The 27,582-nt window shown below is 64.9% G+C and overlaps 1 protein-coding gene across 4 annotated transcripts; it reads left to right on the top strand.

Annotated features, from left to right (window-relative positions):
- Positions 1-2,333: 2,333 nt before the first annotated feature.
- SYT7 (synaptotagmin 7) lies at positions 2,334-27,572 on the top strand. 4 transcript variants are annotated; one of them, XM_033062067.1, is made up of 13 exons: positions 2,334-2,399; positions 12,011-12,114; positions 14,053-14,132; positions 15,349-15,480; positions 16,030-16,245; positions 18,538-18,906; positions 20,578-20,703; positions 22,933-23,068; positions 23,470-23,740; positions 24,100-24,269; positions 24,657-24,771; positions 24,852-25,051; positions 25,811-27,572. In XM_033062067.1, the coding sequence occupies exons 1-13, from the start codon at positions 2,369-2,371 to the stop codon at positions 25,913-25,915; spliced, it is 2,055 nt and encodes a 684-aa protein (XP_032917958.1). In that variant the 5' UTR covers positions 2,334-2,368; the 3' UTR covers positions 25,916-27,572. The 4 variants fall into 4 exon arrangements, with proteins under 4 accessions (XP_032917958.1, XP_032917959.1, XP_032917960.1 ...); XM_033062068.1 differs by lacking the exon at positions 16,030-16,245; XM_033062069.1 differs by lacking the exons at positions 18,538-18,906; positions 20,578-20,703.
- The last annotated feature ends 10 nt before the right edge of the window (positions 27,573-27,582 follow it).

A 27,582-nucleotide genomic window follows, 5' to 3' on the forward strand; every position in this document is an offset into this window, starting at 1 on the left:
GGGCTTTAGGGTGATAGGGGCTTAGGGATTTGGGAATACAGGCGTCCAGGTGCCCAAGGATTTGGGGTGCCAAGAGTTTGGAATGCAGCGGTTTGGGCACCCAGGGATTGGGGGCACCCAGGAACTCGGAATGGCAGCGACTCAGGTTACCTAAGGGTTCAGGGCACCCTGGGCTCACAGGGCCCTGTTCTGGGCCAACTTTTTCCTTCCCCACTGGCCCGAGAGGCAGCAGGATTCTCGCGGGCAGGTGCCGGGGCGCGGCGGGCGTCGGAGGCTCACGCGTGGCCCTCGCCGAGGCGCCGGGCCCGTGACTCAGCAGCGCTCCCCACCCACCTGGCCCCGCTGGAAGTGACGGCGGGAGCGGCTGAGTGGGAGCGGGAGGTTACGGAGCTGCCGGGCTGTCTGTGCGTGCGGGGATGGGGATTTCAGAGCTCACTGGAGTGTGTGGGAAGCGAGCGGAGAGGAGCGGAGTGAAAGCCAGGGCTGCTGCCAAGGGCTCCATCAGAAGGTTCCCACGAAAGGGGCAGAAATCATTCCAAAATCAAAATAAAGCTCCGTGGCCGGATGCTCCGCCAGCCCGGAGCACAGAGGGGCAGAGAGGTGCCCTTTTCCCAGCCCATCCGGAGTGCCAGAAAGGCTGGCAGCAGGCTGGCACCGCTCCCCCTCACTGAAAGAGTTTTGCCAGGGTGTACGTGCCGGAGTTTGCCTGGCACGCGGCTCCCAGCCGGCTTTCCAAAGTGGGACGTGGCTGGCCCAGCGCCGAGGTGCTGGGAGAAGCCTCCATGCCCAGGGGAGGGCCACTGGGATGGAGCCCCGGGTGTGAGTCAGGCACACGAGACCAGATGCCTGATCCCTTACCCCTCGTTCCCAGGCCAGGCAATTCCATGGTACTGGGGAGTCACCATTGCCCCAGTTCAGCCCCATCCCTCAACTCAGTGCCTGCCAGCTCAGGGTTTTTATAAAGAGATATTTCCTGCTCCGTTCCCTGCTCCAAACCCAGCCTAGGAGCAAGGATAGTCCCATACTAGTCCCCCAAAGAGCTTCCAAACCATGGTTGAGGTGGTTTCCTGCCTTTTCCCGGCCCAGTACGACTCCAGAGAGATTCCAACTGATTCCCGACGGTTTGGGCTGGAAGGGACCTTTAAAGGTCACCTGGTCTGAGCTTCATTCTACAAGGCCGGGTTGGGCTCTGCCTCTGGGGGTTCCCAGTAGTCCTGAGCCAGTCAGGAGTGTCCCAGCTCCATTGGCCCATCCTGGAATAGGTCTTTGACCCCCATCATCCCATCCTGGGATGGATCTCTGATCCCCTCACCCCAGCAGAGAGCGGGAGGCAGCACGGTTCCCAGTTCCAGGAGAAAACCCCCAGTCTCCATCATTTTCCCCCTACTGTGGCCTCCATCTATGGGCACATCCTGTATCAGCAGGTTCTCCTCCTTGGCCCCGCTCCCTCGCACCTCTGGGACCCCCAGGCCAGCATTCCTGGAACCCGATCGGAGCGGCAGGAATTCGCCGGGAATTGTCTTGGAGCGATGGTGCGGGGGATAACGGGAGCGAGCTCCGCGAAATCCACTCCGTGTTTTGCGGCGCCCGCCGCGCCCGCCGCGCCCGCAGTGCCCCGGCAGCGCCCGCCGCGCCCCGGCTCCGCCAAAACCCGGCCTGGATCGCGCCGGAGCGCGGCACACGGAGCCTGCAGGGGCCCAAAGGGGTCCCGCTCGCTGCCCCACGCGTGTGCGAGGGACCCTGGGCGGGCTCGGCCTTCCCAGGGAATGCCACGTGAGAACACGGGCGGGCGGCCCTCTGTGCCACCCCTGTGCCGGCCCGCCTGTCCCTGCCCCGTGCCACGCGTGTCGCCTTCCCCACGCGGGTGCGACGCGTGGATCCGGGGGGACCGCGGTCCCGCAAGCCGCGTTACCGGCGCCGCGCGTGCGGGCCCGCGGGGGCGTCACCGCGGGCGGTGTCACCACCCCACGCGTGTCCCCCTCTCTCCGTGCGCATCCCCGACCCCCCCCCGCCCCCCCGCCGCTCCGCTCCCTCCTCCCCTCCCGGCGGCTGCAGTTTCCAATCCCGCCAGCAGCGAGCAGCAAGTGGATGCAGGATCGCGCCGCACACGCACCCGCACACACCCGCACACGCACCCGCACACGCACCCGCACACGCGCGCACCCCGCAGCAGCGGGCGGCCAGCACGGGCTCCGCGGGGCTCCCGGCCCCCCGCCGCCGCATGCGGGCCCCCGCCGCCCCGCCGCCGCCCCCCGCCCCGCCGCCCCCTCCCACCGCCGCCTCCGCCGCCGTCTGATGAGCCGCGGCCCCGCTGCACCGGGCAGCCGCCGCCCCGCCGCCCCGCCGCGCCCCGCCGCCGCCCGCCACCATGTACCTGCACCCGGAGGCTGCCAGCGCAGGTGAGCCCCGGGCCGCCGGGGAGGGAGGGACGGAGACACGCAGGACGCGGGGAACACGCACCGGAGGTGGCCGGTCGCTCGCCGGCCCCCGGGGATCCGCCGTGGCCGCTGCCCGCTTCCCCCCCGCGCCTCCCCGGGAGTTAGGGTAGTTTGGGGAGAAAGTCACCGCCGCCGCTGTCACCGCGCTGCGGAGCTGCCGGAGCCACCGACACCCCCCGCCCGGCGACACCCCGATCCCCGCGGGCAGCGTCCTGCTCCCCAGCCCCCCGAAAAACACGGAGCGAGCCCCAAATCCCGCCGGGTGCTGCCGCCCAGACGAGCATCCAGTACATTCCCCCTCCCGTCACCATGCGGAGCTGCTGGAGCCCCGGCTTCCCTCTGGGACACCCCAAGCCCCGGGGGCAGCATCCCGCTCCCCAGACCTCCAGCAAACCCCCAGACCCCCAGGAGAGCCCTAAATCCCGGCATCCAGACCGGCATCCAGCGGTCAGCACAGCCCTGCTCCTCACCGCCCGCCCCCTCCGTCCTTCTAGGGGTCCCCCAGCCCCGTCCTGCTGCACCTCCGGAATGACAGCGGGACACGCGGGGGTGGGCGGCTGGGGAAGGGGCTTTCTCGGGCGCGGATTTGCTGAGCTCATGCTCGGAAGGCAGCAGTCGGCCCCGCACCAGGGAATCTGGGACGCTGGCGGGGACGTTTTGGGGGTGCCCGAGCCGGTGCAGAGACACAGCGATGCTGCCGGAGCGATGCGGATCAGCGAGGCCTGGCAGCTGTCCCCGGCCGTGTCCCGGGGCCCGGGGAGCGGGCAGAAGGACAGCGTGTCCTGCGGTGGCGTGGGGACGTGCCGGCGGGGACGCGGGGACAGCGGGCGCCGCCGGGGAGAGCTGCAGGTGCCAGGCCTGCGGGATCCTTGGGCCGGCTGGGGAGCGCCGGGCACCGCCACGCGCTGTCACCCGCGGCAGGTGACGGCGTCACCGGGACTTGGCAGCTCCGGCCGAGCTGCCTTCGAGGGCAACTTTGCGCCTGCCCGCAGGCTGAGCGCTCCCACCGGGAGCGGCTCCATCCCGTGCCACCGCGACCCCGCAGGGATGCTCGGAGCTCGGCACGGCACTGTTTGGCCCAAGGTCACCCGGTGGGTGGGTGGCAGAGGGGGGACATCAGCCTGTCCCCTTCGGCAGCAGCGTGGCAGGGCTGCCCTTCCCTCCCGGTGCCCGAGATTTGCCCCTGCCTTGATCCCCCTCCAAACTTTGCACCTGCCCCCGATTTGTCCCCCGTGCCCCTGCCGGACGTTCCGTCGGCGGCCGGTGGGCCACCGACGGCTGCTTGTGTCATCGCCAGCTCTGCTTGGCAAACTGGAAGCTCCCAGGGCAGAGTTCGAGCTGCCAGATTTGGGGGGACAGACCCCCTGTCCCCGCTTCCCAAACCCCGTGCTCCCCGGCTGCTGGGGCTCCCGTCACGTGGGAGTTTTCCCACGTCACCGGCGGCGGCTGTGCCGTGGCGCCGGGAGCCGTGGGGTGCTGGGGGTGCACACACCTGTGCAGGCACCCTGGCACTGTCTGCTTCCCTGGATCTTCCCACCTTTCCTGGGTTTTCCAGACGTGGTGTTGAGGGGCTGCCGGGTTTGTCTCCCACCCTGATGGAGGCTGAGGTGGTGCTGGTAACTCACATCCCAGCAGGATTTGGGAAGAGCCAGCCAAGCCACATCCTGGGGTGAAGCAGTGCCTGTTGTCCCTCCAAAACACTGCCCGAGGTGGCACCAGCCTCGTCGTCCTCGTCCCCTGCTCCGTGTCACCGTGCGGGGACAGTGACTGCGGCCTCCAGCACCGGCTGCGTTTCATGGGGGGAGAAGATGCCGGGAAATTCGGGAAACTTTGTTGCCCAGGGAAAGAGGGATCTGGGGGGTGACGTGGAGCCCGGAGGTGCTGCTGGGGCCGTCTGGTTCTGGGGTCGGAGACGATCGAGGGAGTCTGGTCTTGGCTGGCCCGGGAGTGTTGGGAATTGGGATCAAGCTGAGGCGCTTCCCAAAGTGGCTCCCGCCAGCTGGAGGCTTTCTGGGGAGCCGCAGGGGGCTGTGCTGCTGGGGGACCACCCAACGATGTGTCAGGAGAGCTGCATCCCAGCGCGAAGCAGAGCTTGGGGCCGCCCGCAAAGGTGCCCTCTGCGCCACAGGGACAACGTCCCCCTTGCCTTGGGAACATCGGACACCTCCTTTCCCCCTGCCAGACACCCCCCTCCATCCCTGTACCCGCTGCTGCCACCAGCTGTCCCCTTTGGGGCCACGTTCGCATCCCCAAAGCTCCATCTTAGTGCAGCCAGCAGGTGCCGGGGGGCCCTGCTCCCCACGTCCCCATCTTTCCCGGCTGGAAGCGTTCCGAGCAGAGCCGCGCGGCGGCTGGAGGTGGTGAATCAATAACCAGGCAGCAGCTGCCTGTTTTCCCCCCGCACCGCCTCGGATCGCCCTGGTGCTGGCGCGGCCGTGGGAGAAGCTCCCCGGGGCTCGGCAGAAAAGCCGGGCTTGCAAAGGAGCCGGCACACCGCGAGGAGTGAGGCGGGGGCCGCCGGAGGGGCTGGCGGAGGGATGAGGGAGCGTGACGGGCGGGAAGGCAGACAAAGAGCGCAGGGATGGCAGCGCACGGGCCTCGCCGGGAGCCAGGCACCTGCTGCAGCCTCGCGTCCCGCACAGCGCCCACACAGCGGGAGCTCCTGACCCACCCGGGACCCCCATCCTGCGCCACTCTGGGGTGCCCGTCCCAGCCAGCCCCTCTGCTCCAGCCCGGGGGATGCTCCTGCCGATGTCTCGGAGCATCCCCCGCGGCCTCACCCTGGCCCTTTGTCCCCCACGGCGGCTCGCTCCCATTTCCCGTGGCGGTGGGGGGGGGGGGGTCCAAGCGGATGCTGAGCCCCCCACGGTGGGGGTTTCTTGCTCCCAGCAGTCGCCACCAATTCCAGCCCTTTCAGCCTCCCCACGCCCGCACTGACCGCCCTGAGCACGGCTGGGGCACAGAAAGGACAAGAATTGGGGGGCTCCCCGCCGGGCGGGGGGTCTGGCAGGGAGGTCTTGTTGATCCCCCCTGACTCCAAGGAGCAGGAGGGGAGCTGGAGGCGGCTTTTCCAGCGCCTGATCTCGCGGCTTTTCCGCCTGCCGAGGAAGGAGGGGGAGAGCGGGGAATGAAGACAGATGCAGATAATATCGCTGCCACCCCCCGGCCCCCGGGGGCTCAGCTACAATATCCATTATGGATGGATCCGGCGAGGGAACGGCTCCGGAGAGCCGCCGGAGCGCGGGGATGATGGGCAGAGCCCCAGCGTCGAGCAGGGGGACGGACCCCCCTGGCTGTGACTGCCAGGGGGCCTGGGGGACGTGTGTGGGGCCAGGCTGGGCGTGGGCGGCGGGTTGGGATGTGCCGAGAGGAGCATCCCCCATCCCTGTGGGTGCCAGCGCGGCTGGGGCACGGGAGGCTCCGCTCCCCTCTGCCAGCTCCGGGTGCCCCCCCAGCGCCCCGTCCCCTCCTGGTGTCCCCGGGCCTGGCTGCAGGAGGGAGAGGGTCACCTTGGGGGGAGTTAATGAGGTTTGAAGGGAAGCGGTCGCGCCGGCGGGGACGGAGCCAGCGCGGCGGCGGAGGGACAGCACAGCACAGCAGCCCCGCTCCCGGCCCTCTGAAGGGGGCACAGCCCGCGGGATGCACCCCGGGGAGGCTCCGGGTATCCAGGGAAAGCAGAACGATCAGTTCTTCCCCTGTGGATGGGGCTGTGGGACACCGGTGGCTGCGGCGGGGCGATGGGTTCTGTCCCCCCTCTGCCATGGATGACCATCCCTGCTGCCCCATGGATGACCCTGCCTGTGTGTCCCTGGAGGATGCAGCCCCGGGATCAGGCTCTGGTGGAAGATTTCCACCACTCCCACCTCTCCCGGGCACCTTCTCACACCTGAGTCCCCGCTCGTCCCTTTGGGGCCTTCCTCGGCCCTTCATTCCCCTCCTCTGCCTCCTCCTTCCGAGCTGCGTTTCTCCATCTTTCCATGTGTTCTCCTCCAAGCCTCCTCTTCTTCTCCCAGCACCGCCGGCCCCCGGGTCCGAGGGCTGTGGCCGCCTCTGAGCATCCCCCATCCTTGAACTCCCTGCGGGAATCCTGTCCCCACGGTGGCCTTGCTGTCACAGCACGTGGATCCCGGGTGACGTGACTGGGGGGCACTGCACGGGGGGAATCTTGGAGCTGGGAAGCCAGCGGGGGGCTCGTGGAGCTGGGATGGGCTGCAAGGAGCCTGCCCGCCCCTGTTCCCTGGGAGCCGCTGGCTCTCTGCCTTCCCTCTCTCCCGCTGTCACCCGAAGGGCTCGGCAATGATGGAGAGCCCTGGGGCGAGAGGCTAAGTGGCGACGGCGCGAGAGCTGGCAGTGCCACTCGGGATGAGAGCCCAGCCCGCTCCTCCGTGCCCGCTGCCAGCGCCAGGAGAGGATTCTGCGCCAAGGGAAGGGGGGCTGGGGTGACTCCAGGGTGGGGAGCGATGCCCAAGGGCTCGTTTTGGAGCAGGGATGACGTGGAGCATCAGCCTGGCCGGGGGATGAGCTGCGTCCTCTCGGGAGCAGGGGTTGGAGTGGAGATGGGCATGGATGCAAACCGCGGGAGCAGAGGGGGCTCCGGGGTTCTGGGTGCTCCTCGGGAAGAGAGACGCGGTAGGGACCACGAGGCAGAAAAAACACACGGCTCTCCGGAAATCCTCGGCCAAAAATAGCCCGGCACCAGGGAAGGAGCGCCTTCCCTTGCCAAATTCTCCCTCCATCCCCAGCTCCTGCTTGCCGTGGCCGCAGAGCGGGGACGGGTGGCATGAGGGCTGTAGGGGACGCATGTCCATCCATGCACAACAGCTGGTGAGGACAGGGGATGTCTGGGAGCATCTGCCCGGAGCTGTGCAGTGTTTTGGGAGTGCTCACCTCCCCCAGCCTGCCGCGGGGCCGGTGTTGGGAGGCTCTGCCACCCGAAGCCCCCCAGGACGAGCAGCACGGCGTGGGGGAGGCAGAGCCAGCCGGATTGACAGCTCCGGGGGATGGACAGATGGCTGGATGGAGAGGCAGATGTGTATGAGGGATGGATGGACGGATGGATGGATGGATAGATGGAGAGATTGATGGATGTGTCGGAGAGGAGGACGCACGGATAGACAGACAGATGGAGAGCAGACGTTCTCGCCCAGAGCATGCCTGGGGTGCTGAGCTGTGGCACCACTCCTCTCCCTCGAGGCTCATCCCAGCATCCTGCCGGGCAGCAGGATGGCCGTGGGGCTTCCAAAGATCCCTCACATCTACAGATCCCCTGGGAGCACGTGGACAGGTGGCACCGCAGGACCCAGCTGGCCCAGCCCTCCAGCTCTTCCACGTGACACGCCGAGCCTGGCTAACAGCGTTCCCAAAATGCCCACTGGGTTGTTACCAGGGATGGCAGCAAAGCCTCATCCCCCTCCGTGCCCATCCCTTCTCCCTTTTCCTGTGCCAAGGGCTTGTATTCCACGTTCCTGCTGTGTCCACTGGGGTCCTGCCCTGCTCCCCCTCAGCCCCGCACCCGGGATCCTGCACAGGAGCGAAAGCTGCAAATTCACAGCTTTTCAGCTACATCCTAAAAATAAGAGGTTTGGGAAATATCGAGCAAATGAGTGGGAGGATGAGAAGAGGAGGAATTAATGGCCTGGCGCCAGGCAGGCAGCATCTGGGAAGCCCCGGCGTGACAACGTGGCCACCTCACTCGGTGCCGTGTGGCCCTCCATCCCGACAGCACGAGGGCCTGCTCCGATGCCACATTCCTGCCCTATCCCTTCCCATCCCACAGCTCCTCCCCAGCGCCACCATCCCCATCCAGGCTCGGCGTCACATCCCGCTCCGGCTCCGCAGCTCACCACGACGGCGCACGGTGGAATGTTGGGGGTGGGGGGGGGAAAACGCGCTGCTCGCTTGGCACCTTCTCCCGCTGCCCTTTTCCCGGGAATGCACTCGTTTCCGCTGCCGGTTTGGCGGCTTGGCACATGGAGCCGTTTCTGCATGTGGAGCTGTGGATGTCGGCTTTGATCACCACTTCCAGGGAGCTCAGCGGGAGCTTGGCCTGGAGTGGCTCCCCACAGCTTTGATTTTGTCCCCCGGGGTACTTGGCATCTATGGATCTCGCCGCTGGAACAGGACGTGTGGGAGGATGCTCCAGGACAGGGGGCTGCGATACTGAGAGCTGCCAGGGAGATGCAGTGTCCACAAAAGCTGGGAATTTCGGCGTCTGGATCCAAAAATACGGCTCTGAGAGCCTGGACAGGGCCATCCTCACCGGGACACCTGCAGAGAAGTCGGTTCCAGCCGTGGTGCCACAGGTGTGAGGCTTGTTCCAAAGCCTTTGCTCGTCCAAAACCTCTGGCACTCCACGGAGATCCCAGCCTCTGCATCCCGAGGAGCTATCATTTGAGAGAGCTGGAACCATCCCTGGATGCCCCTTGCAGGGTCTTCACCTTCCCAGCATCCCTCCAGAGCCGTGAGCTTCGGCTGGAGGTGATGGCAGAGCTGTCGAATGGGTCTGAATCCTGGGATAGGCACAGGTGGGGGGAAAGGGTGGAGCTGCCTGTGAGCCTGCTGGTCTCACTGTGCCAGGCTCAAGCGATTCCCGTCCTGGAGCTGAGCGTGCACACGGCCACCAGGATGCACAGGAATGCTGGGATGCCCAGGGCCACCAAGATGCCCAAGGCCACCAGGATGCACAGGGACACTGGGATGTGCAGAATCACTGGAATGCACAAGGCTACCAAGATGCACAGGATCACTGGAACACCCAGGGCTAGCAGGATGCTCAGGGACACTTCTGGGTGTGCCTGGAATGGGCTGTGCCACGCCTCCCACACCCACCATTCCTGCACACGCCGGATCCGTCGGCATCGGCAGCTCTTCCCTGCCTCGGGCGCGTCCTGCCGGATTTCTGGCCCACACGCCGCTGGAGAGGACTAATCCCTCTTGGATCTCCGCGCCTCTCCTTGTGCCGGGGTCGGGTTTGAAGTGTTTCCTCACATCCACAAAGGCCGGAGCTCGCTCGTGCTCCAGAGGCAGCTAATCCCGAGCCCGCAGCGGCGGTGGATAAAGGAGGATACGCACGTGACCGCATCCCTGTCTCCCAAACATTCCCCACCTCCCACTCCAAAGTGGGCACTGTGAAGGGTGCAGGGTGCTCCCTGCTTGCCCCAGATCTCCCATGGAGACCCTTCCCCTGAATTCAGAACTCTGTCCCCTGGCACAGGGACCCTCTGCCTGCATCCAGAGCCCTCTCCCCCTGGAACAGGGATCCTCTTCCCTGGCTCACGCAGCACCGCACAAATCCCACGCTGGAGAACTGCGGCGCTAAGGAGGCAGGTAATCCCCTCATCAATAACGGCCTGGAAAAGTGGAATTATATCCCGTCAAGTGGCATTGAATCCTGATGAAAGAGCCGCAGGGATGTTCCACCCCCTTCCCAGCCTCCGCAGCATCCCCTGCTCTGCCAGCACGTGGGATGGGATTGGGACCTCGATCCCTCCGAGGAGGGACGTGGGGTCTCCGCCTCCTACCCCCCCGTCCCGCCCTGCGCCCTTGGGATGAGGCAGAACCAGCGAAGGGCCTCTGGGATTTGGGACACGGCCGCAGAGACCCCAGGGCCGTGGACCCTCAAGTCCCACCCAGCCGTCTCTACGCTCCCGCCTGGATCCGCGCTGGCAGCCACGGAGATTTATGGAGAGCGGCGGGGAAGGAGGGCCAGCGGCGGTGTAAACAAGCGTTGCGTTTTCACCTCGTCACCCGCTCCCGGGACTGTGTCCCGGTGTCACGCAGCTCCCCGAGTCCCCCCTGGATCCACCCGCCCCAGGGCATCCCATGCCGCGCTTCCCAACCGGCACAGGGACCCCCACACCGCGCCCCAGGGTTGGGGACGCGCCAGGAACTCCGAGCGGCTCCGAGTCTTTAATTAACCGAGTGCTAATTGCCTGGAAAACGAGTCATTTAAGTCATGCTGAGGGCGGCGCAGCCTGGGGGCTGGAGTCGCTCCCCCCGCCCAGGGGACACGGCGTGATCCCACCGGGAGGGGCCGGACCCACCCCGCTCACAGGGACGCCCCCTGGAGCCCCCCAGGCTGGTGAATCCATCAGGATCATGGGGTGACGCCCGGTTTGGTGGGGTGGTGGCACCTTGGCTCGGGGAATTTGTCCCCGGGAGCCGGCGCTCACTGATGTCCCTCTCCGGACACAATTTGACCTCCGCAGTGCTCACCCCTTCCCTCACCTTCTCCTTTGATTCCCTCTCTCCAGATTAATTTGAGGACGAATTTGACCCCGCAAGGACCGAAAGATCTGTTGGAGCTCCGGGCTAAACCGGAGGGGTCACGGTGTTCCCAAGCTGGAGCAGGGAGCACCAAGCAGGGGGCAAGGAGGGCTCATCCCAATTCCCAGCCCGCCCAGTAAAGCCCGCTGCCATTCGAGCGGGTCGGGGTCCCACCCGAGGAGGGCGGCCCGATGCTCTCCGGCCTGCCGGCTGCTTCCCATTCCCCCGGCAGCTTATCCAGCCAGGGTTTATAAATGTTGGAAATTAAGGGCTGGTCCCAAATTCCCTCCTAGGCAACAGTTGCTATGTGAGTTTTATACACAGGCTCCTCGTGATCCGGGAGAGATGGAAGATCCGCCTTTGGATGGAGAGAGCGCGGGTGCTGCAGGGGGGACCTGTCCCCAAACCACTCCCACCGCATCCCACCCTCATCTTCTCCGAAAGGAATTTTTGTAAATCTTCCCTTCATGGTCACCATCCCCTTTCCTCATCTGATTCCAGCGGGGATGTGGGAGCTCTGGGTGCCTTGGCACGTGCTGGGGGCGATTCCAGAGCCCCGATCCCTCCTCCTGGTCCACTCTGACTCACCCCGGCCTCGGAGCCGCCGGGAAATTTCGTTACAATAACAAGGTCTGCGGGCGAATTAATTATTAACATTTATTGTTTAATATTTATACTGCAGCACCGCTCCCGGCGCTGCTCGGGCCTCGCCGCCTCCCACCGCCAGCTGGGGCTCCCACCACGGACAATTCCATCCCAGCGGGCACAGCGGGATGCGGGGCATCCACAGGGATGCTGTGGTGGGGGTCCTGTCTGCAGACAAAGCTGAGGCGGTTTGGGGTCCCACTGGATCCCTCCGAGCCGCCTTGGATCCGTATTCTCATCCCACAGTGGTCATTCCGCATGCTGGGAGCATGGATGTGAGTGGAAGTGCTGGATGAGGTTGATGGGTCTTTCCCACGCTTTTGGGGTCCCCAAGGTTGCCACCACAGTCAGACTGGGGAGGATTGGCTCACAAAGCAGCAGCCGCGGCCTTTACCGGGCGTGCCAGCACACCCAGAGTGCCAGTGGGAATTAGAGCTCCAACCTGAGCTCCCAGGAAGTGCTCGGGGTCAGATTCCCTCCAGGACACACTCGCTGGGAGCCCAGAAGCCAAGAGGGCGCCCACCGTGACGGGACACTGCACAATGGGGTTGGAACCTGTTGGACCACATTCCCTGTGTTTTCCCTCCCTGTATCCCAGCGCACGCCAGGAATACCCCAGGATTTAGGTCTGACCCCCCCTCTTTGTGCTCTGCTCCCCCCAGGGACCCCCTCTCGCGACGTCCTCCTGGTCTCAGCCATCATCACCGTCAGCCTTAGTGTCACCATCGTCCTCTGCGGGATCTGCCAGTGGTGCCAGCGGAAAATGGTGAGTGTCCACATTCCCTCCCGCCTTCCCAGCATCCCGGCGTGCCCCCCGTGCCGCCGGCCAGGGGGCAATTCCCGCTTCCAGGCAGCAGCCAAGCGGAGGCAGCTCCCCGGAGCTGCCGGCTGCAGCTTTTATTTGGGCTTCTCCGGATGTGCTAATGAAATATTTGGGCGAAACTGTTTGTGTGGCACAAAGGGAAGTTTCCAAATATATGGATTTATATTGGTGACGAGCCGGAACGAGCTGGCCCTTGTCCTGCTGGGCACGCTCCTGACTGGAAAAGCCCCGTGGGAAGGCGGCCAGCCCGTCCCTGGCAGCGCCAGGTGCCGTGAGCCATCCCCACCGCCCGCTGTGCATCCCTGCTGCCCTCCCCGATTCCCGCCGGGGGCTTGGGACAGCGCTCCCTCCCGCCCCGCATCCTTCCTTCTCCTCCCCGGGAGCAGGACGTGCTCGGCCACGTTTCCTTCGCCATCGGAATCGAATCTGGGTCAAGTGCTGTGATGGCAGCGGCGCTTCCCGGCAGGGAGATGCCCACCCCGAGCCGTGGGAAGGCAGCATTCCCTTGGGAATGGGAGAGGGGAGCATGGCGATGAGGCAGCGGGAGGGCGGTGGGTGGGAAGGGCCCCTCCAGGTGCCACCCAGGAGATGGGGAGAGAGAGCCGGCGGAGGGAAAAGCACTGGAAAGGAGGAGGCTGGAGCTGGCAGAGGAACAAACAAGTGTAAATTGGCCGGGAAGGCGCATCCCAACCGGCCCTCGACAGCACCCGGAGCTGGAGCGGCTGTGTGGGAATGACGGCCAAGCCCAGCGGGCCAGTTCCGGGCCGTGCCCACGCGGCCACCGCTGCCGTGTCCTCACCAGCCCCGAGCCGCCACAGCCAGGGAACATGGATGAGCTCAGGGTTGGGGATGATTCCCTCTGGGATGGCCTGCGAGCATCCAGTGAGGTCAGGCACCCCCGTGCCTCCAGGCAGGATTAGCCCGTGGGCATCCCAGGAGGTCCAGGTGTTCTCCTACAGCTCCTGGCAGCATTAGCACTCAGGCATCCCAGGATATCCAACACCCCTGCAGCTCCTGGCAGGATTAGCCAATGTGACTCCAAGGGGGTCCAGGTGTGTTTCCCCACAGCTCTCAGCAGCATTAGCCCTTGGGCATCCAAGGAGATCCAACATCCTTGAAGCCTCCGGCAGAATTAGCCCTTGGGAATCCAAGTGTTCCTCTGCAGATCCTGGCAGGGTTAGCCCAAGGCTGCCCAAGGACACTGTGCTGAGGGCCCAGGTGTCCCAGCAAGCCAAGGAGGCGGCTTCGTGTGGATATGAAAAGGCTGGGAAGAAGGAGAAAGGAGAAACATTCCCATTCCATGAGCAGGCTGGATCAGGCCTGGCTCCTGAGATCCAGGACCGGTGGGATGGAAGGGCTGGTTCTCCACCCCATCCTGCTCCGGCAGCTGTTCCCATCCCACCTCATCCACCTGGCACTGCATCCTCGCTCCCAGTTGTTGGATAATTGGCATTAATTGGCTCCTGCCCACCCTGGCTCAGTGCAGCACTCGGAACCTGCCGGAGTGTCCTGATTACCAGCCCCAGTTTGGAGCCAGCTCCAGCTTCATTATCCTACGGCAGCACTTCCCTGGCACTGGGAAAGGTGAACTCAATTAATTCAGGCACAATTAGGCCTAAAATTATCCACTCCTTCCCAGTGAGGCCATGGAATGGGATGCCAGCTACAGTGGCCATGCTGTCCTTGGGGTGAGGCAGGGCATGAGCCCCCAAGACCAAGGGATGGAGCCTTTGGGAATTTTGCTGCCTGGATGGGCAGACACCATAAGAGAAAGGGCAAAATCAGGTCAAACTCTCTAAGTGGTGGCAGCTCCCATCTTCCACTGGGATACTCCAGGAGCCCTCTGCAACCCCTGACCTCCCTCTCCTCTCTTTTCCTCAGGGAAAGCGTTACAAGACTTCCCTGGAGACTGTGGGAACTCCAGATTCCAGCCGAGGCCGCAGCGAAAAGAAAACCATCAAGTAGGTGCTAGGCTTGGGGGGAGAGGAAAGACAGATGTGGCCATCCCTTCTCCCAGTGTGAGAGGGGCCCTGGGAGACTGGGAGAGCTGGTGGGTGTCTCCAGTATCCTCGTGTATCCCACTGAGCCGTGGGCACGACAGAGTCACAGGAACACCACTGTGGGTGTCCCCAGGGATGCTCCAGGCCTGGTGTGGATTCTGAGCCCTGCCCGGCAGGGCTGGAGTAGCTCTGCATCCCAAGGACATTCCATGGAGAGAGGAGAGTGGAGCTGGGGCATTCCACGGTGCTGGGTGGGGAGTGAAGTGGAGGCTGGAAGCTGAGGGGGTTCTCCTGGGTATCCCAGATCCAGCACTGCCTCTCCACACCCTCCACAGGCCTCCAGGGAGGAGGGAGCTGGACCACCAGGAGGGAAAAAGCTCCCACCTGGAATGGAAAACTTCCCCCCATGGCTGGCCTGGGTGTCACCAGTGCAGGGGCACCTGGATGGCTGCTCCCAGCCAACCAGGATGAGCTGGGAACAGAGGGGAAGGCACATCCCACACGATGTCATGGCACAGACAGCTTTCCCAAACTCCAGCACATTCCATACAGCTGGGATCAACCCGGAGCTGCAGGTGGGCACTGGGGGCTTTTCCAGCCTCCCAGCACCAGTGGGGACCTCCTGGGGACCCCAGCCCCTGGCATGTAACTCTGGTGGCTTCCCTGAGCCAGGAGGTCCAAGTTCTGTGCTGGCAGCAGGTCGGTTCCATGGGTAGGGATTCGCAAGGGAAGGGATCCGCAAGGGAAGGGATCCACAAGGGTCTCCAACACACAGCAGTGTCAGGGTTAACCAAGCGCTTCCAGGACCCGGCTGCTGAGCAGGCGAGGACACACGGACACACGTGCCGAGGGCACACGGACACACATTTTGGGAATGCCGTGCAGGCACCGCGCTCGCCGACACCTCCCTAACCCGCCACATCCTTCTCTCCTTCCCAGCCGGTGGAGCCGCCCTCTCCTGTCTCTCCACAGCTCTTCCCATCCTTTCATCCTTCTGTCCGTGTCCGTGTGTGTGTGTGTGTGTGTGTCGGTGTCCGAGGGGTGGGCTCCCCGTCTCTCTCCGCAGGATCCTGGCGCTCCGGGGGCAGAGGGCTGCTTTTCCTTCTCTCTCGCAGGAATTCAGCTTCTCTCTCTTGTATTTCCCTTTTCTTTCTTCCCCGGAATCCGGCCGCTGTAGCGATCTAGACAGAGACTTTTGGAATAACAATGACAACACAGTGCAGCAGAAATGGAGCTCCTACCCTCCCAAGGAGTTTATCCTAAACATTTCTCCTTACGCTCCGTACGGTGATCCGCGCCTTTCCCTCAAGTGAGTCTCTCCTTACCTGGTTTGCTCCGTGTAGTGAGTATATGGGCAGCACCCACTCGCCTTCCTCCTCCTCCTCCTTCTCCTCCTCCTCCTCCTGCTCCCGGGCTCCCCGCACGCCACCCCATGGGCCATCCCATGGAGACGAGCAACCCCTCCTTCCCGCATTCCCGGGGCCGGCCGGGATCTCCCTCCAGGACGGGGTTGCGCGTTGGGGGCACCCCCTCGGCGCGGGGACGGGTCCCCCCGGGGCTGGGCTGCCGGCGAGCGGGACCCCCCTTCCCGACCCTCTCCCTCCTCCGCCCTTTCTCTTGGATGTTTTGCCGAGGCCCCCGCGCACCCCGCGGCCAGGATCCCTTTTTTTTTTTTGCAGTGCTGATGTCTCTCTTTCTCTCTCTGTCTGTCTGTCCGTCTCTTGTCCGTCTGCCCCCTCCGGCTCTGTCGCCCTCCCCTCATTCCCTGACGGCTCCCCACGTTTTCCACGTCCATCCGTATGTCCGTCCGGCTCCTTTCGTGTCTGTCTGGGGGGGTCCGGCCGCCGGCCCGGCCCAGTGGCTCTCTGTTATCAGGGGCCAAGCTGACGGCGTCGGCCGCCGCCGGGCTGTCCGGTGACCGCGACGGCCGGCCCGGGGACAAGCAGCGGCTCGGCGAGGATGGAATGAGGAGCAGCGTGTCCGCCCACAGCGAGCCCGGAGCGGGAAAGGCGGCACGGGGCCGCTGGCACACGGTGCAGAGCCACTTGGCCGCAGGGAAGCTCAGCCTGTCCAAGTGAGTGAGCAAGGCACGGTCCGGCACGGCACGGCACGGCCATGGCCGGCGGGCCCGGGCGCCCGCTCCCCGCTGCGGATGCGCTTGGATGGGGGCCACCGAGAGGTCCCCGGGGCAACCAGCAGGTCCCCAGGACCACCGTGCCGAGGGAGAGGAGGCGTTTCCCGTTCTCCTAGCGGTGTTTTGGCTCAGGGACAGCAGAGGAAGCAGCCGGGCAGGAGCAGCACCTTTGGATGCTGGCCCCAAGTATTTCCACCTCTGAGGGTGGTCCTGTCCAGTCCCGGTGGGAAGCGGCTCAGCATTCCCAGCTCGGCTTCTCAGGGGAGGCAGCGCTACCTCAGAGGTGTCCCAGAGGCAGGAGGTGCTGTCGCAGTCTCCCATTCCCTCAGGGACAATCAGGGACAGTGTGTGGCATCTTCCCTCCGTGCGCTCCCCTGGCACAGCCACCGGACCCGGCGCCGGCACCACCACCTGATGCCGAAAAAAGTTGGGGAAAGTCTGGGACTGATCAGATTTAGGGAATATCCGAGCTCTGGCAGGCTCTGAGGAGCCCCAGGCCGGGCTGGGGATCTCGGCGAGACCTTTCACTGCCGGCCGCGCAGTGAGGGGTGACGGGGTTGTGCCGGCTGTGGGCTCCGTCCGGCGCTCCCGTCTCTGCTCCGGTTCTCCGCTCTGGGATGTGGCAGCCGGGGGGTCCCGGCAGCACCGCCGGCACTCCGGGAAAGCTCGGTGACACCGCCCGTTCGGCCTGGCTGCTGCTCTCCAGCTGGGCACTGGGAAGCAGGAGGGAGAGGCGAGGAAAAGCGGGAGCGGCGCGGCCTTCAGCCGCCCCCCCGCTGGGAATCCGGACAGACGGATGGGCTCGGACAGACGGATGGGCTGGCGCAGGCGGCAAGGGCAGGGTTAAGAGGATGTGGCGGATCACCCTTGGCGCAGCGCCGCCGGGACTGGGGGTGTCCCGGGGGTCCAGGTCTGGCTGTGCCGGTGCCAGGGGATCCATCCGGGCACGGGCAGGGCGCGGTGCCGCCTGGCACGGCGCTGGAGGAGCTCGCGCCTCCAGCTGGCGCGGGGCCGACAGGAGCCAGATTTAGTTTCCTGTGACTGAGAGGTTGTAAATTGAACTAATTTAGGATTCGATAGGAAAACGAAAGGAGGTCGGCGTCGGCGCGGAGGGGGGGGCGGCAGCGTCCGGGCAGTGCCCTCGGTCCCGGATGGGGCTCCGTCCATCCTAGCTCTCCGCTCCTCTCCACTCCCTTCCCTCCTCTCTCTCTTTCTCCCACCTTTCGCTCTTTCTTCACCACTTTTTTTTTTTTTCGTTTTGGGTTTTTGGAGCTGTCTATCCCTCCCCGCTCCTTCTCTGTCCCCGCTGCTGGCATTGCACGATGGTACAGCTTCGCCCCGCGGTCCCAGCCGGCAGCGCCGGGACGGGGACAGGGTCGGTGGCTGCTGCTCAAGGCCACTCCTCAGTGACAGGAGGTGGTCCCGGGAGGACTTTCCTCCCCTGATCTAGCGGCCACGAGCTTCCCAGGCTGCCGTGGGCAGGCCGGAGCGGCTGCATGGGCCGTGCCACGCATGTGCTGCATGGCCAGCGCCGCTTCCTTGGGGCATCCCGCTGCTCTCTCCGCTCCGCCGCCCACACGAAGCCCGTCCGCCTCGGGCCGGGCTGCTCCGCTCTCCGTGTCCCACCAGAGCTGCGTCCGTACCCCCCAATCCCATGATCTTCCAGCCCGGGTGGAGCCTGGCTTGGCCCTGGGGACACCTGGCTAGAATGTCATCCCCGCGGGGGTTCGGCCCCCGCCGCGGCGCTGCGGGATTCCCCCCTTCCCGCAGCGTCCAGCACGGAGGGGACCGGACGCCGAGCCCCCGTGGCGCCGCTGCTGGGTGCTGGGCTGGACTGGGAGGGACTGGGACGCTGGGATGGGCTGCCTGGCAGCACGTGAGCGGGCGCCACGGGATTTGCCTCCACGCAGCAGCCTAATTATCCTGCAGAGCAGGTCGGCCGGCGTGCTGGGAAGGCGCTGGCGGAGCGGCGGCTGCGGGAGCGGGTGGGCATCCGGCCCTGGCGAGCCCCCCGGGAGGCAGGATGGTGGCGGCCCGAGCCCCCCGTGCCGCCGGCAGGGCCGACCCGCGGGCTAGAGGCGGAGGATCCGGGCGCTGCCCCCGCCGGCTCCCGCCGGAGCGCTCCCTGCGCTGGGGCATCTTCTCTCTAACTCTCTTCTTTTCCTTCCTCCAATTTTGCCCCTTCACCTTCTTCTCCTTTCTCTCCTCTCCTCTACCCTTCCTCTCCCTAAGTTTCGAGGACTCCACCCTGTCCACAGCCACTACCCTTGAGTATATCCCCACCTCAGCAGGCGATCCCAAATTCCAGAGGCCCCGCACGCTCGTGCGCCAGCAAAGTCTGCAGCAGCCCCTGAGCCAGCACCAGCGCGCCAACCACAGCCAGCCCACCACCAGCCAGAGCCTGGGCCACCTCCAGGCCCACAGCGGCTCCTCTGCCGCCGCCGCCAACTCCCGGGGCTCCCGCGGCGGCCCGGCGCGCCAGGGCACCCCCGCCGGCTCCAAGCAACGGATGGCCGGGGGCAGGAGCCGCTCCAACCCCGGCAGCTGGGACCACGTGGTGGGGCAAATCCGCAACCGCGGCTTGGACATGAAGTCCTTCCTGTAAGTGTGCGTTTGCCATCACTGCCCTCTTTGCACTCTCCTCTCTACCCTCTCCATTCCTCTTTCCATCCCTTCCCCTCCTTTGCTCTCTCCACTCCATCACTCTCCATCACCCTCTCATGTGCTCTATCCCTCTGCTCGTTCGCTCTCTTCATTGCCTCTCCATTCCTCTCTGCTCTATCCCTCTGCTCATACCTCTCTTCCTCCCTCTCTCCACGCCTTCCTTCTGCTCATCTCTCTTTCCACCCCTCTCTCCTCTCCTCCTTTACTTGCCCCAGCGCGGCCGCTCATCCGTCACCCCCTCGGGGACACGCTGCCCATGGCCCGCGGGAAGGTCCGTGTCCCTCTCGGCTCATGCACCTCCCCAATGTGCTTAGCCACGTCCCTGGGCATCCCCTCCCATTCCCAGGGAACGGCCGTCAGCGGGGTCCACAGGGAGTGATGTTGTCCCAAGTAGTCACAGTGCGGGTGCCAGAGTCTCCCGTGGCAGGGTGACCGTGAGATGGGTCCTGATATGATTCCCAACCGGAGGAGCCGTGGGATGTTTAATCCGCCTTAACCCCGTCTCCTCCATCGGCGCTGGATTTCCAGCATCAAACCCCAGGGACTAATCCGAGTCCCGTGTTGTCACCGCATCCTCGGCACATGACATTGTCCCTCCTCTGCAGAGCTGGGCCCCCCGGCTGGGGGGGGACATCTTCCCTTGGATTCTCCAGCTCCTCCCTGGCCGCTGTTTGCCCCCTGGCACCCTGGAAAAAGGAATGCTGAGGTCCCAGCTTTGCTTTCCGCAGGCTGGTGGCACTTGGAGGGGAACGCAGGACTGACCCTGCCCTTCCATGAGTTGACACAGCACTTTCTGCATGAGGATTAGATAAGAGACACAAATTTGGGTGCCCATTCCACCCCTTCCCGCTCTGGTGAGAGGGCTGAACCTTCCTCCAGGCACCCTAGAGTGCGGTGCCCACAATCCCCTCTCTGCTCTACCCTCTCCCAGATTCCTCCTAGCTCCATTTCCCAGCTTCCCAACGTGAAGCTGCGGCTCGCCAGCCATCCCGAGGGTCACGTTCTCCCTGTTTACCCAGCACCGGTGCTGGTTCCAGCCTGACTTGGCGAAGCGGGAGCAGCCGCAGAGCCCAGACGTGCCGAGTCAGCGCCACTTCCCAGCGGAGGAGCCGCTGCCATTTCCCACCGCCTCTTTCCCGATCCATCGATTTTTCTTTCGCTCTTCACCCTGTTCACCCTCCCCGGCGCCGCGGCATAAATGCGGTTACAGACCCGGGCGAGGATACGGAGAGGGCAAAGAGCCTTGGCCATGGCACCTCCATGGAATGATGTCACTCCTGTCACACTCTTCCTCATTCCCAGCCCCTCCAGGCATATTTTCCCCCCTTCATCAGGATTTTGGCATCCTCCCTGCCCGGACAGGTGGAGGAGCGGGACAGCGCGGGTATCTATGCGTGCCGGGGCTCCCTGGAGCCGGGGCTTTTCTCCCCACAGCCCTGTGCGCCCATCCCGGCCATCGTCACCTGGCAGGAGCCGCGGGGACAGCCGGGGTCCCCTCGCCGCCGAGGGTCCGCGGGACGCCGCCGGCTCCTGCCGGTTCCCTGCCTGATGCTGTGTTCTCCTCTCTCTTTCTCTCTCTCTCCCGCTGCCGGCGGGGCCGCCGGGCAGAGAAGGCCGGATGGTGGTGTTATCCCTGGTTTTGGGACTCTCAGAGCAAGATGACTTTGCCAATATTCCCGACCTGCAACCCGCTGGGACGCAGCCGAACCAGGCGAACGCTCAGGGGGACAAGAGGTATGAGCGAGGACGAGGCCAGTCCCGCAAGAGGAGGAGACGAGGGCCTCACCCAGGGTGGAGGAGGAGGAGGAGGAGGAGGCTGGCCTCGTGGAGCGCGAAGGTTGGAGCGGCACTGGGTGGCCCAGCGGGCACCGGGACGTCTGAGCTCTCCCCGGCACCGGCACCCGCGGTTCTGCAGCCGGAGCAGCGGCACCGAGAGGACCCCCATCCCTTCCTCCTCCCTCCTTCCTCCCCCTCCTGCCCTTCCCGGCCCTGGCTGCATGCGGGGAGGGGGGGCGGACACGCTCAGGGACAGGGGGACACGGGGGGTCCCCCCCAAGTGATGCCGCATGGGCTGAGCCGCGTCCCATCCCGACACGCTGCTGCCACCTCCATCCCGGCGGGATGGGCAGCTCCCCTGGGGATCCGGGGACACCGCTGTCGTGGCAGGGGGGCAGAGCGAGCGTCACAGGCCGGGGGGGGGACGCCGTACTCCCCGTTCTCCAGCACGGCACAGCCTCTCGCCTCCGGCTGCTCTCCGCATTCCCGGCGTGCCGCAGGCTCGGCAGCACATCCAGCCCCGGCAGCGGCGTCCGGCCGCGGCCACCGGCGCTGGCTGGCAGAGGCAGAGGGTCCGTGCGCCGCCGGGAGCGGGTGTTCATCCCCTCCGGAGCGGGGAGGAGGTGTGAAGCCGGCGGGCTCTGCCTCCCCGTGTGCTCGGCGTGCGGATGAACTGGCACCGTTCTCGCCCGCCGGCTATTTTTACCCCGCTCCGCTTGGTTTCGCTCCATCTTTTAGCACTTCCCTCCCCGGCGTCGCGCTGCGCAGCCGGTCCCCGCCGGGAGCACCGGCAGCCCGTGCCGGCCGCCGGCTGTCCCGTGCCGAGGGGACGGGGACGAGGGACACGGAGGGTGGGTGGCTGTGCCGCAAGACCCCGTACCCCGCTTGCCGCAGCTCCCTGCTCCGAACCCCCATCCCAGCACATGCATGGCATTCCCCACCTCCATCCCTCCCGCTCCTCGTTCCCTGGGCTCCGCAGGACGCGGAGGGATCGGCCGGCGGAGAGGACGCGCTCCGGAAGCCTCGGCTCTCTCTCGCCCACCGACGCTGCCGACCACCCGCTCTTCTTCCTCAAAACATCTCCTCCATCCCTGTTTCGCAGCTTCTTCCTTCCAGCCTGTCCCCGGCGACTCCAGCCCGGCGCCTCGGCGTGTCTCCTGTCCCGGCGACTCCGTCTGTCCGTCCATCCGCCCCGCTCCTCTCTCCCATTCCCTCCCGGCAGGCCGGCGCTGGATGACGCTTCTCCTCCTTTCTTTTGCTCTCTCCCGCTCTCTCTCCCTCTATCCGTGACCTCCGCCGGCATTCCCGGCTCCACCGGCGCCTCCTCGCTCAGCGGCCCCGCCGCCGGCTCCTCCGCCTTCATTTTCCCTGGTTTTAACCTAATTTTGCCTCCCCAGCTACCTCGGCCTCTCCGGTCCTTCCTGGGTGCCATCCCGTGTGTGCGTGTGGGTGTCCCCATCGCCCCTCCATGTCCCCTCCCGTGTGTCTGCGTGTGCTTGGCGTGGTGGCGCGTGTCCGTGGCATGTTGTGGCTTCCCGTGTGTCCCTGCGCCTCTCGATCCGTCTGGTGGTTTGTCACCGTGTCCCAGCTCGGACAGGAGCCGTGGCGGGGGGTGGGAGCATCCCGGGCTGCCTGTCCCCTCCGCCACGTGCCTGTGTCCCGTTGTCCCCGTGCCTCGTGGCAGCGTGGCGTCGGCGCATTCCCGCCCGTCTCCATCACTGCTCTGTCCGTCTGCCTCCTGCCACTCCCGACTGCCTACCCTGCCCGGCACTGTGTCCGGGGGCCACCGTGCGTGGGGACAGCCTGGATCCCAGTGATCCCAGGGGTGTCTCAGCCATAGGAGAGGGAGTTAGCAAGCAGCAAGCCTGCCCGGTGCCCGGCGCCCACCGGGATAAGGGGCTGTGGTGTGTGAGGAGCAGCCAGAGCCATGGGTGCTGTGGGGACCACGCTGTCCCTGCCATCGCCGTGGGAAGTGGTCAGGGGGACCTGCTGCCGTGCCCCAAAGGTGCCAGGCCACCAGCTGGCTCTGGGAGCAGGGCCGGGATGCTGCTGGCGTGTCCCGGTAGAGTCCGCTGGGTGCTGGCACAGCTCAGGCTCAGTATCCGCTGGGAGAGGGCACCCGGGAAGCCCCTCCCTGTCTCGCCCTCGGCTCCCGGCCCCTCTCCTCCAAGGCCTCTCTTCCCGCAGGTTGCCGGCCGGTGGGAAGGCTGGGAACGCGGCACCGGCACCAGGGCAGCCGCCGCACGATGAGTCCGACCGCAAGACGGAGCCGCACTCCTCCGTCTCCGACCTGGTCAACTCCCTGACCAGCGAGATGCTCATGGTGGGTGGGTGGGGTGCGCTGGGTTTGGTGGTCTCCACGGTCGGTATCCAACCCTCCCAGCTCTTCCCTGCGCCATCCACAAGCGCTCCGGCACGTCCCTGCCCACCGTGCCGAGCCCCCGTCGGCTGAGCCGACGTGCCGCGGACGCGTCCCCCAGGCTGGCACGAGGGAGCGAGTGGCGCTGGACACGTGAGGGACGCGCTGTCAGGAGGAATTTGGCTAATTGGAGCTCCCGTTCCGCGGGACGAGTGGCGCCGTGCCAGGAGCCGTCGGAAGCGGTGGGGGCAGCAGGAGGCTGACGTCCCCTGACAGCTGGCGGGGCTGGGGTCGAGGGGATGGGGGTCGGGTCCCCACCAGCCCATGGTGCTGCTCTCACTCTCCTCCTCTTCCCCCTCCCGCAGCTCTCCCCGGGCTCCGAGGATGACGAGGGCCACGAAGGCGTCAGCCGGGAGAACCTGGGACGCATCCAGTTCAGCGTCGGCTACAACTTCCAGGAGTCCACCCTGACCGTGAAGATCATGAAGGCACAGGAGCTGCCGGCCAAGGACTTCAGCGGCACCAGCGACCCCTTCGTCAAGATCTACCTGCTCCCTGACAAGAAGCACAAGCTGGAGACCAAGGTCAAGAGGAAGAACCTCAACCCACACTGGAACGAGACCTTCCTCTTTGAAGGTATGGATTGGGATGGACTGGAGGGGATCAGGGTGGGAGCGGAGCCTTGTGGGACCCTCCTGGGGTTCAGCTCAGCTCAAGCCACCAGAGTGGTGGCTGCTGGTGATGTGATGAGTTGGCCAAGCCACTCAGCCCAGGCTGGATGTGCATCCCATAAAGGGGATGTGGGGGAAGGTTTGGAAGGCTCTGTGTCCCCATGGGTGGGTGCAGATGTGGGAATTAATGTGGCGGCAGCTCCTTGTGCTGTGGGCTGCTCCCAGTCATCTGCCTCGTGCCAGGCTCTTGCCACCAGGACAAGAAGGATGGAGCAGGCTTTGAACTGCTCCTCATCTCCTCTGGCTTTTCCATCTCTGGCACAGGGTTCCCCTACGAGAAGGTGGTGCAGCGGGTGCTGTACCTCCAGGTCCTGGACTATGACCGCTTCAGCCGCAATGATCCCATTGGGGAGGTGTCCATCCCGCTCAACAAGGTGGACCTGACCCAGATGCAGACCTTCTGGAAAGACCTGAAGCCCTGCAGTGACGGCAGTGTAAGGCCCTGGACCCTTCCCATCCCCCTGTCCCTGCAGTGTCCCATCAGGACCACCCCCATCCCAACAGGGACATTTTCTGTTTCAACACCTGACGGAGATTTTCCTCTCCCCAAATTTTATATTAAGTAGCCCAAAATCTCATTTTGGGTCAAACCAAATTGTTTCAGGTAGATCTAAAATGAAAGTTTTTTTCCTTCTTCTGCCTCCAGCAAAACCAGAAAATGTCCCACCGGGGGCGGCCCCATTTCCTCCTGCCCTGATTTTCTGTGCTTTCCCAAACCCCACCCTTGGGCTGCTTTGCTGGGGGTCCCACACCAGCATCCTGCTCCCAGAGAGGAACTCTGGAGGGTGTGAGTGTCTTCAGGGAATGTATGTGTCCCGCAGGGAAGCCGTGGGGAGCTGCTGCTGTCGCTGTGCTACAATCCCTCGGCCAATTCCATCGTGGTGAACATCATCAAGGCACGGAACCTCAAAGCCATGGACATCGGGGGCACCTCAGGTACGGCACCGACTGCCCCCGATCCCGGGCGGCATTCCCTGGCTCCCACCCGGGGCTGAGAGCGGCTCCTCTCCCGCCAGATCCCTACGTGAAGGTGTGGCTGATGTACAAGGACAAGCGGGTGGAGAAGAAGAAGACGGTGGTGATGAAGCGGTGCCTGAACCCTGTCTTCAACGAGTCCTTCGCCTTCGACATCCCAACGGAGCGGCTGCGCGAGACCACCATCGTCATCACCGTCATGGACAAGGACAGGCTGAGCCGCAATGACGTCATCGGCAAGGTGGGTGACACGCCCCAAGGACCCCAGGTGGGAATTGGGGACAGCCAGGCCCGGGGCTGCCAGCGCCTGGTGCCATCTCCAGTGTGGGTACCACAGAGGGCCGGCATTCTCCCAGAAACGCAGGGATGGAGCATGGGGAGCCACGCTGGGATGGATCCCACCCTCCGGGATTACTCCCGGGGATGGGAGCGGCGGAATTATCCATGAAATCACCCAGCTCATCGTTAGCGCAAGGATGACAAATGAGCGTCTTAATCTCCGCCCGTGATCCCCAAACGCCGCGGTGGGATCGGGAGAACACAGCAGTTGGGATAAATCCATTAAATAAATCCCCGGATCAGTGCCGCGGGCTGCCGGGCAGGGGCGGAGGTGGCGGCGCCCTCGGTGTGGGCACATCCAGGGATGGACAGGCGGTGTCCATGATATCCCACTCTCCGTTAAAACCCCGCCGTGGCCTGAGGCTTGCTAATCACTTTTGATCGCATAATTAGCAGCTCTGCTCCATCCCGGCTCTCCGGCGATGATCCGCGGAGCCGGAGCGGTGGCACCGGCTCCCCGAGGTGGCAGCAGCAGCAGCGAGAGCTGGCACACGCGCTTTTCCGCGGTGCCATATGGAAAAATCGAGGGATAAAAATAGCCCGGCTCCGTGCCGAGCCCGGAAAAGCGGGGCTGGAACAGTTTGGGGGTGAAGGCGCCGGTGCCGGGCAGCGGGACGGGGATGGAGCGGCCGTGGTGACTCCAGGGATGCGTTTCCCGCAGATTTACCTGTCCTGGAAGAGCGGTCCCGGCGAGGTGAAGCACTGGAAGGACATGATCGCCCGCCCGCGGCAGGCGGTGGCACAGTGGCACCAGCTGAAGGCCTGAGCGCCCCCGGACCGCGGGCTCGGGGTCCCCCTTCCCAGCTCCCAGCCCCTTCCCGCGGCGCTCCCGGCCAGGGACCGGCGGGACAGCGGCCTGGCTCGCGGGGACCCTGCGGGAGGACGGGGACGGAGCCCCCCGACCCCCCGGCTTCGCCTTTCCCTGGGGTATGGGGGGTGCGGAGCCACCCACAACCCCGGCCGAGGAAGTGCCAGAAGCGTTGTCCCCCATCCCTGTTCCCACCACCGGGCAGGACTTCTGCGAGTGCTTCCAGCCCCGCCCCCGGAGCCCCTCGGCCTCTCCCCGGCCTCGCCCCCTCCCCCCATTTCAGGGGGTCAGGCTGCGGGTGCAAGAGGGACCCTCCTCCCTCCCCTTTCAGCTCCATAATAACCTCTTGGAGCCGCCAGCGGAGCCACGGAGCCCCCCCTGTCCCGCTCCGTCCCCACCGCGCCCCCCTCCAGTCTCCCGGGGCGGGCGGGGGACACCGAGGGGAGGGGACAGCCCCTTTTCCTGGGATCGGAAGCCATGACACAGTTCCTTATCCAAAGCGGGCTCCTTCGTGCACTGCCTTCAGCCGGGTTCGATGCTTTACCTCCGTCTTGGGTCTCGGAGGGAGGGGGGGGTACCTGAGCAGCCCTGGGGACCCCCGGTCCTGCCCTCCCTGCCATCCCGGGCTGGAAGGGGCCTCTCGGGGGAATGCGGAGTTCCACAGGGTCCCTTTCCAGCCGGGCTTCTCCGTGCCCACCCCTGGGGATAAAGGGTGGAGCGAGCGCTGTTGTCCCCATCGAGGGCAGGTGACATTCCCTGGGCTGGTGGCATTCCTTGGGACAGCCAGCCTGGCAGGATCAGTGCCAGCAGCAGCATCCCCACGGAGCCCTGGGATGCACATGCCAGACCCCTTCCCGCTCCCTGAGACCCCCAAAAACAGGGACTCACTCACCTGGGAGCTCCACAGGGGAGTCAACAGGGTTGGTGGTGGCTCTCCGTGGCAGATGCCGGATCATCCTCAGTCTTCCTGCTCCCCCCGTGGCACCCTTGGCTCCCAGCAGCTCCCACAGCCCCAATTTAGACGATTCTGGACAATCTGGAGAGAAGTCATAATACTGCTATTACAGTAATAACAACGCTTTTAGGGACATTTGTATTTTTGTCATATTCTCTCTTTTTTTAACATAAAAGAAGAGACTTACATGCCTGGGGAAGGGGTGGCCAGGGCTGTGCCAAGCCGGGTGCCCCCCGTGGCCCCATGGGCACCCTGCTTTTCCAGGCTGGATTCCTTGTCCGCGGTCGGGCTCCCCGGGGGTTTGTGTGTTCATTTTTAACTCTAGAGCTCGTAGCCGTGATCTTGTTCAGGTTCTCTCTTCTTCATGTGACGGTAACATCCAACTGGTGTGTAAAATACAGAAAAACAAGAAAAAAAAAAAAAAAAAAAGACAAAAAAGACAAAAAAAAGACAAAAAAAAGAAAAAAAAATCCACTAAAGAGCCCGGCCCGGCCTGGCTGAGGAGCGGCTGGAGCGGGGGGTGCCCGGCTGACGATGCCAAGGATGGGGTGTGCAGGTCGGGGCGTCTCCTTTGAAGAATCCTATTTTTGGGGAGCGGGGCCCCTCGTTTTCTGGAGGCAGCCCCTGCTCTCAGTAATAAAGGACAGTCAGTAACTGCCAGTGTGAGTCG

The sequence above is a fragment of the Catharus ustulatus genome, chromosome 6 (genome assembly GCF_009819885.2).
Source record: "Catharus ustulatus isolate bCatUst1 chromosome 6, bCatUst1.pri.v2, whole genome shotgun sequence".
Lineage (NCBI taxonomy): Eukaryota > Metazoa > Chordata > Aves > Passeriformes > Turdidae > Catharus > Catharus ustulatus.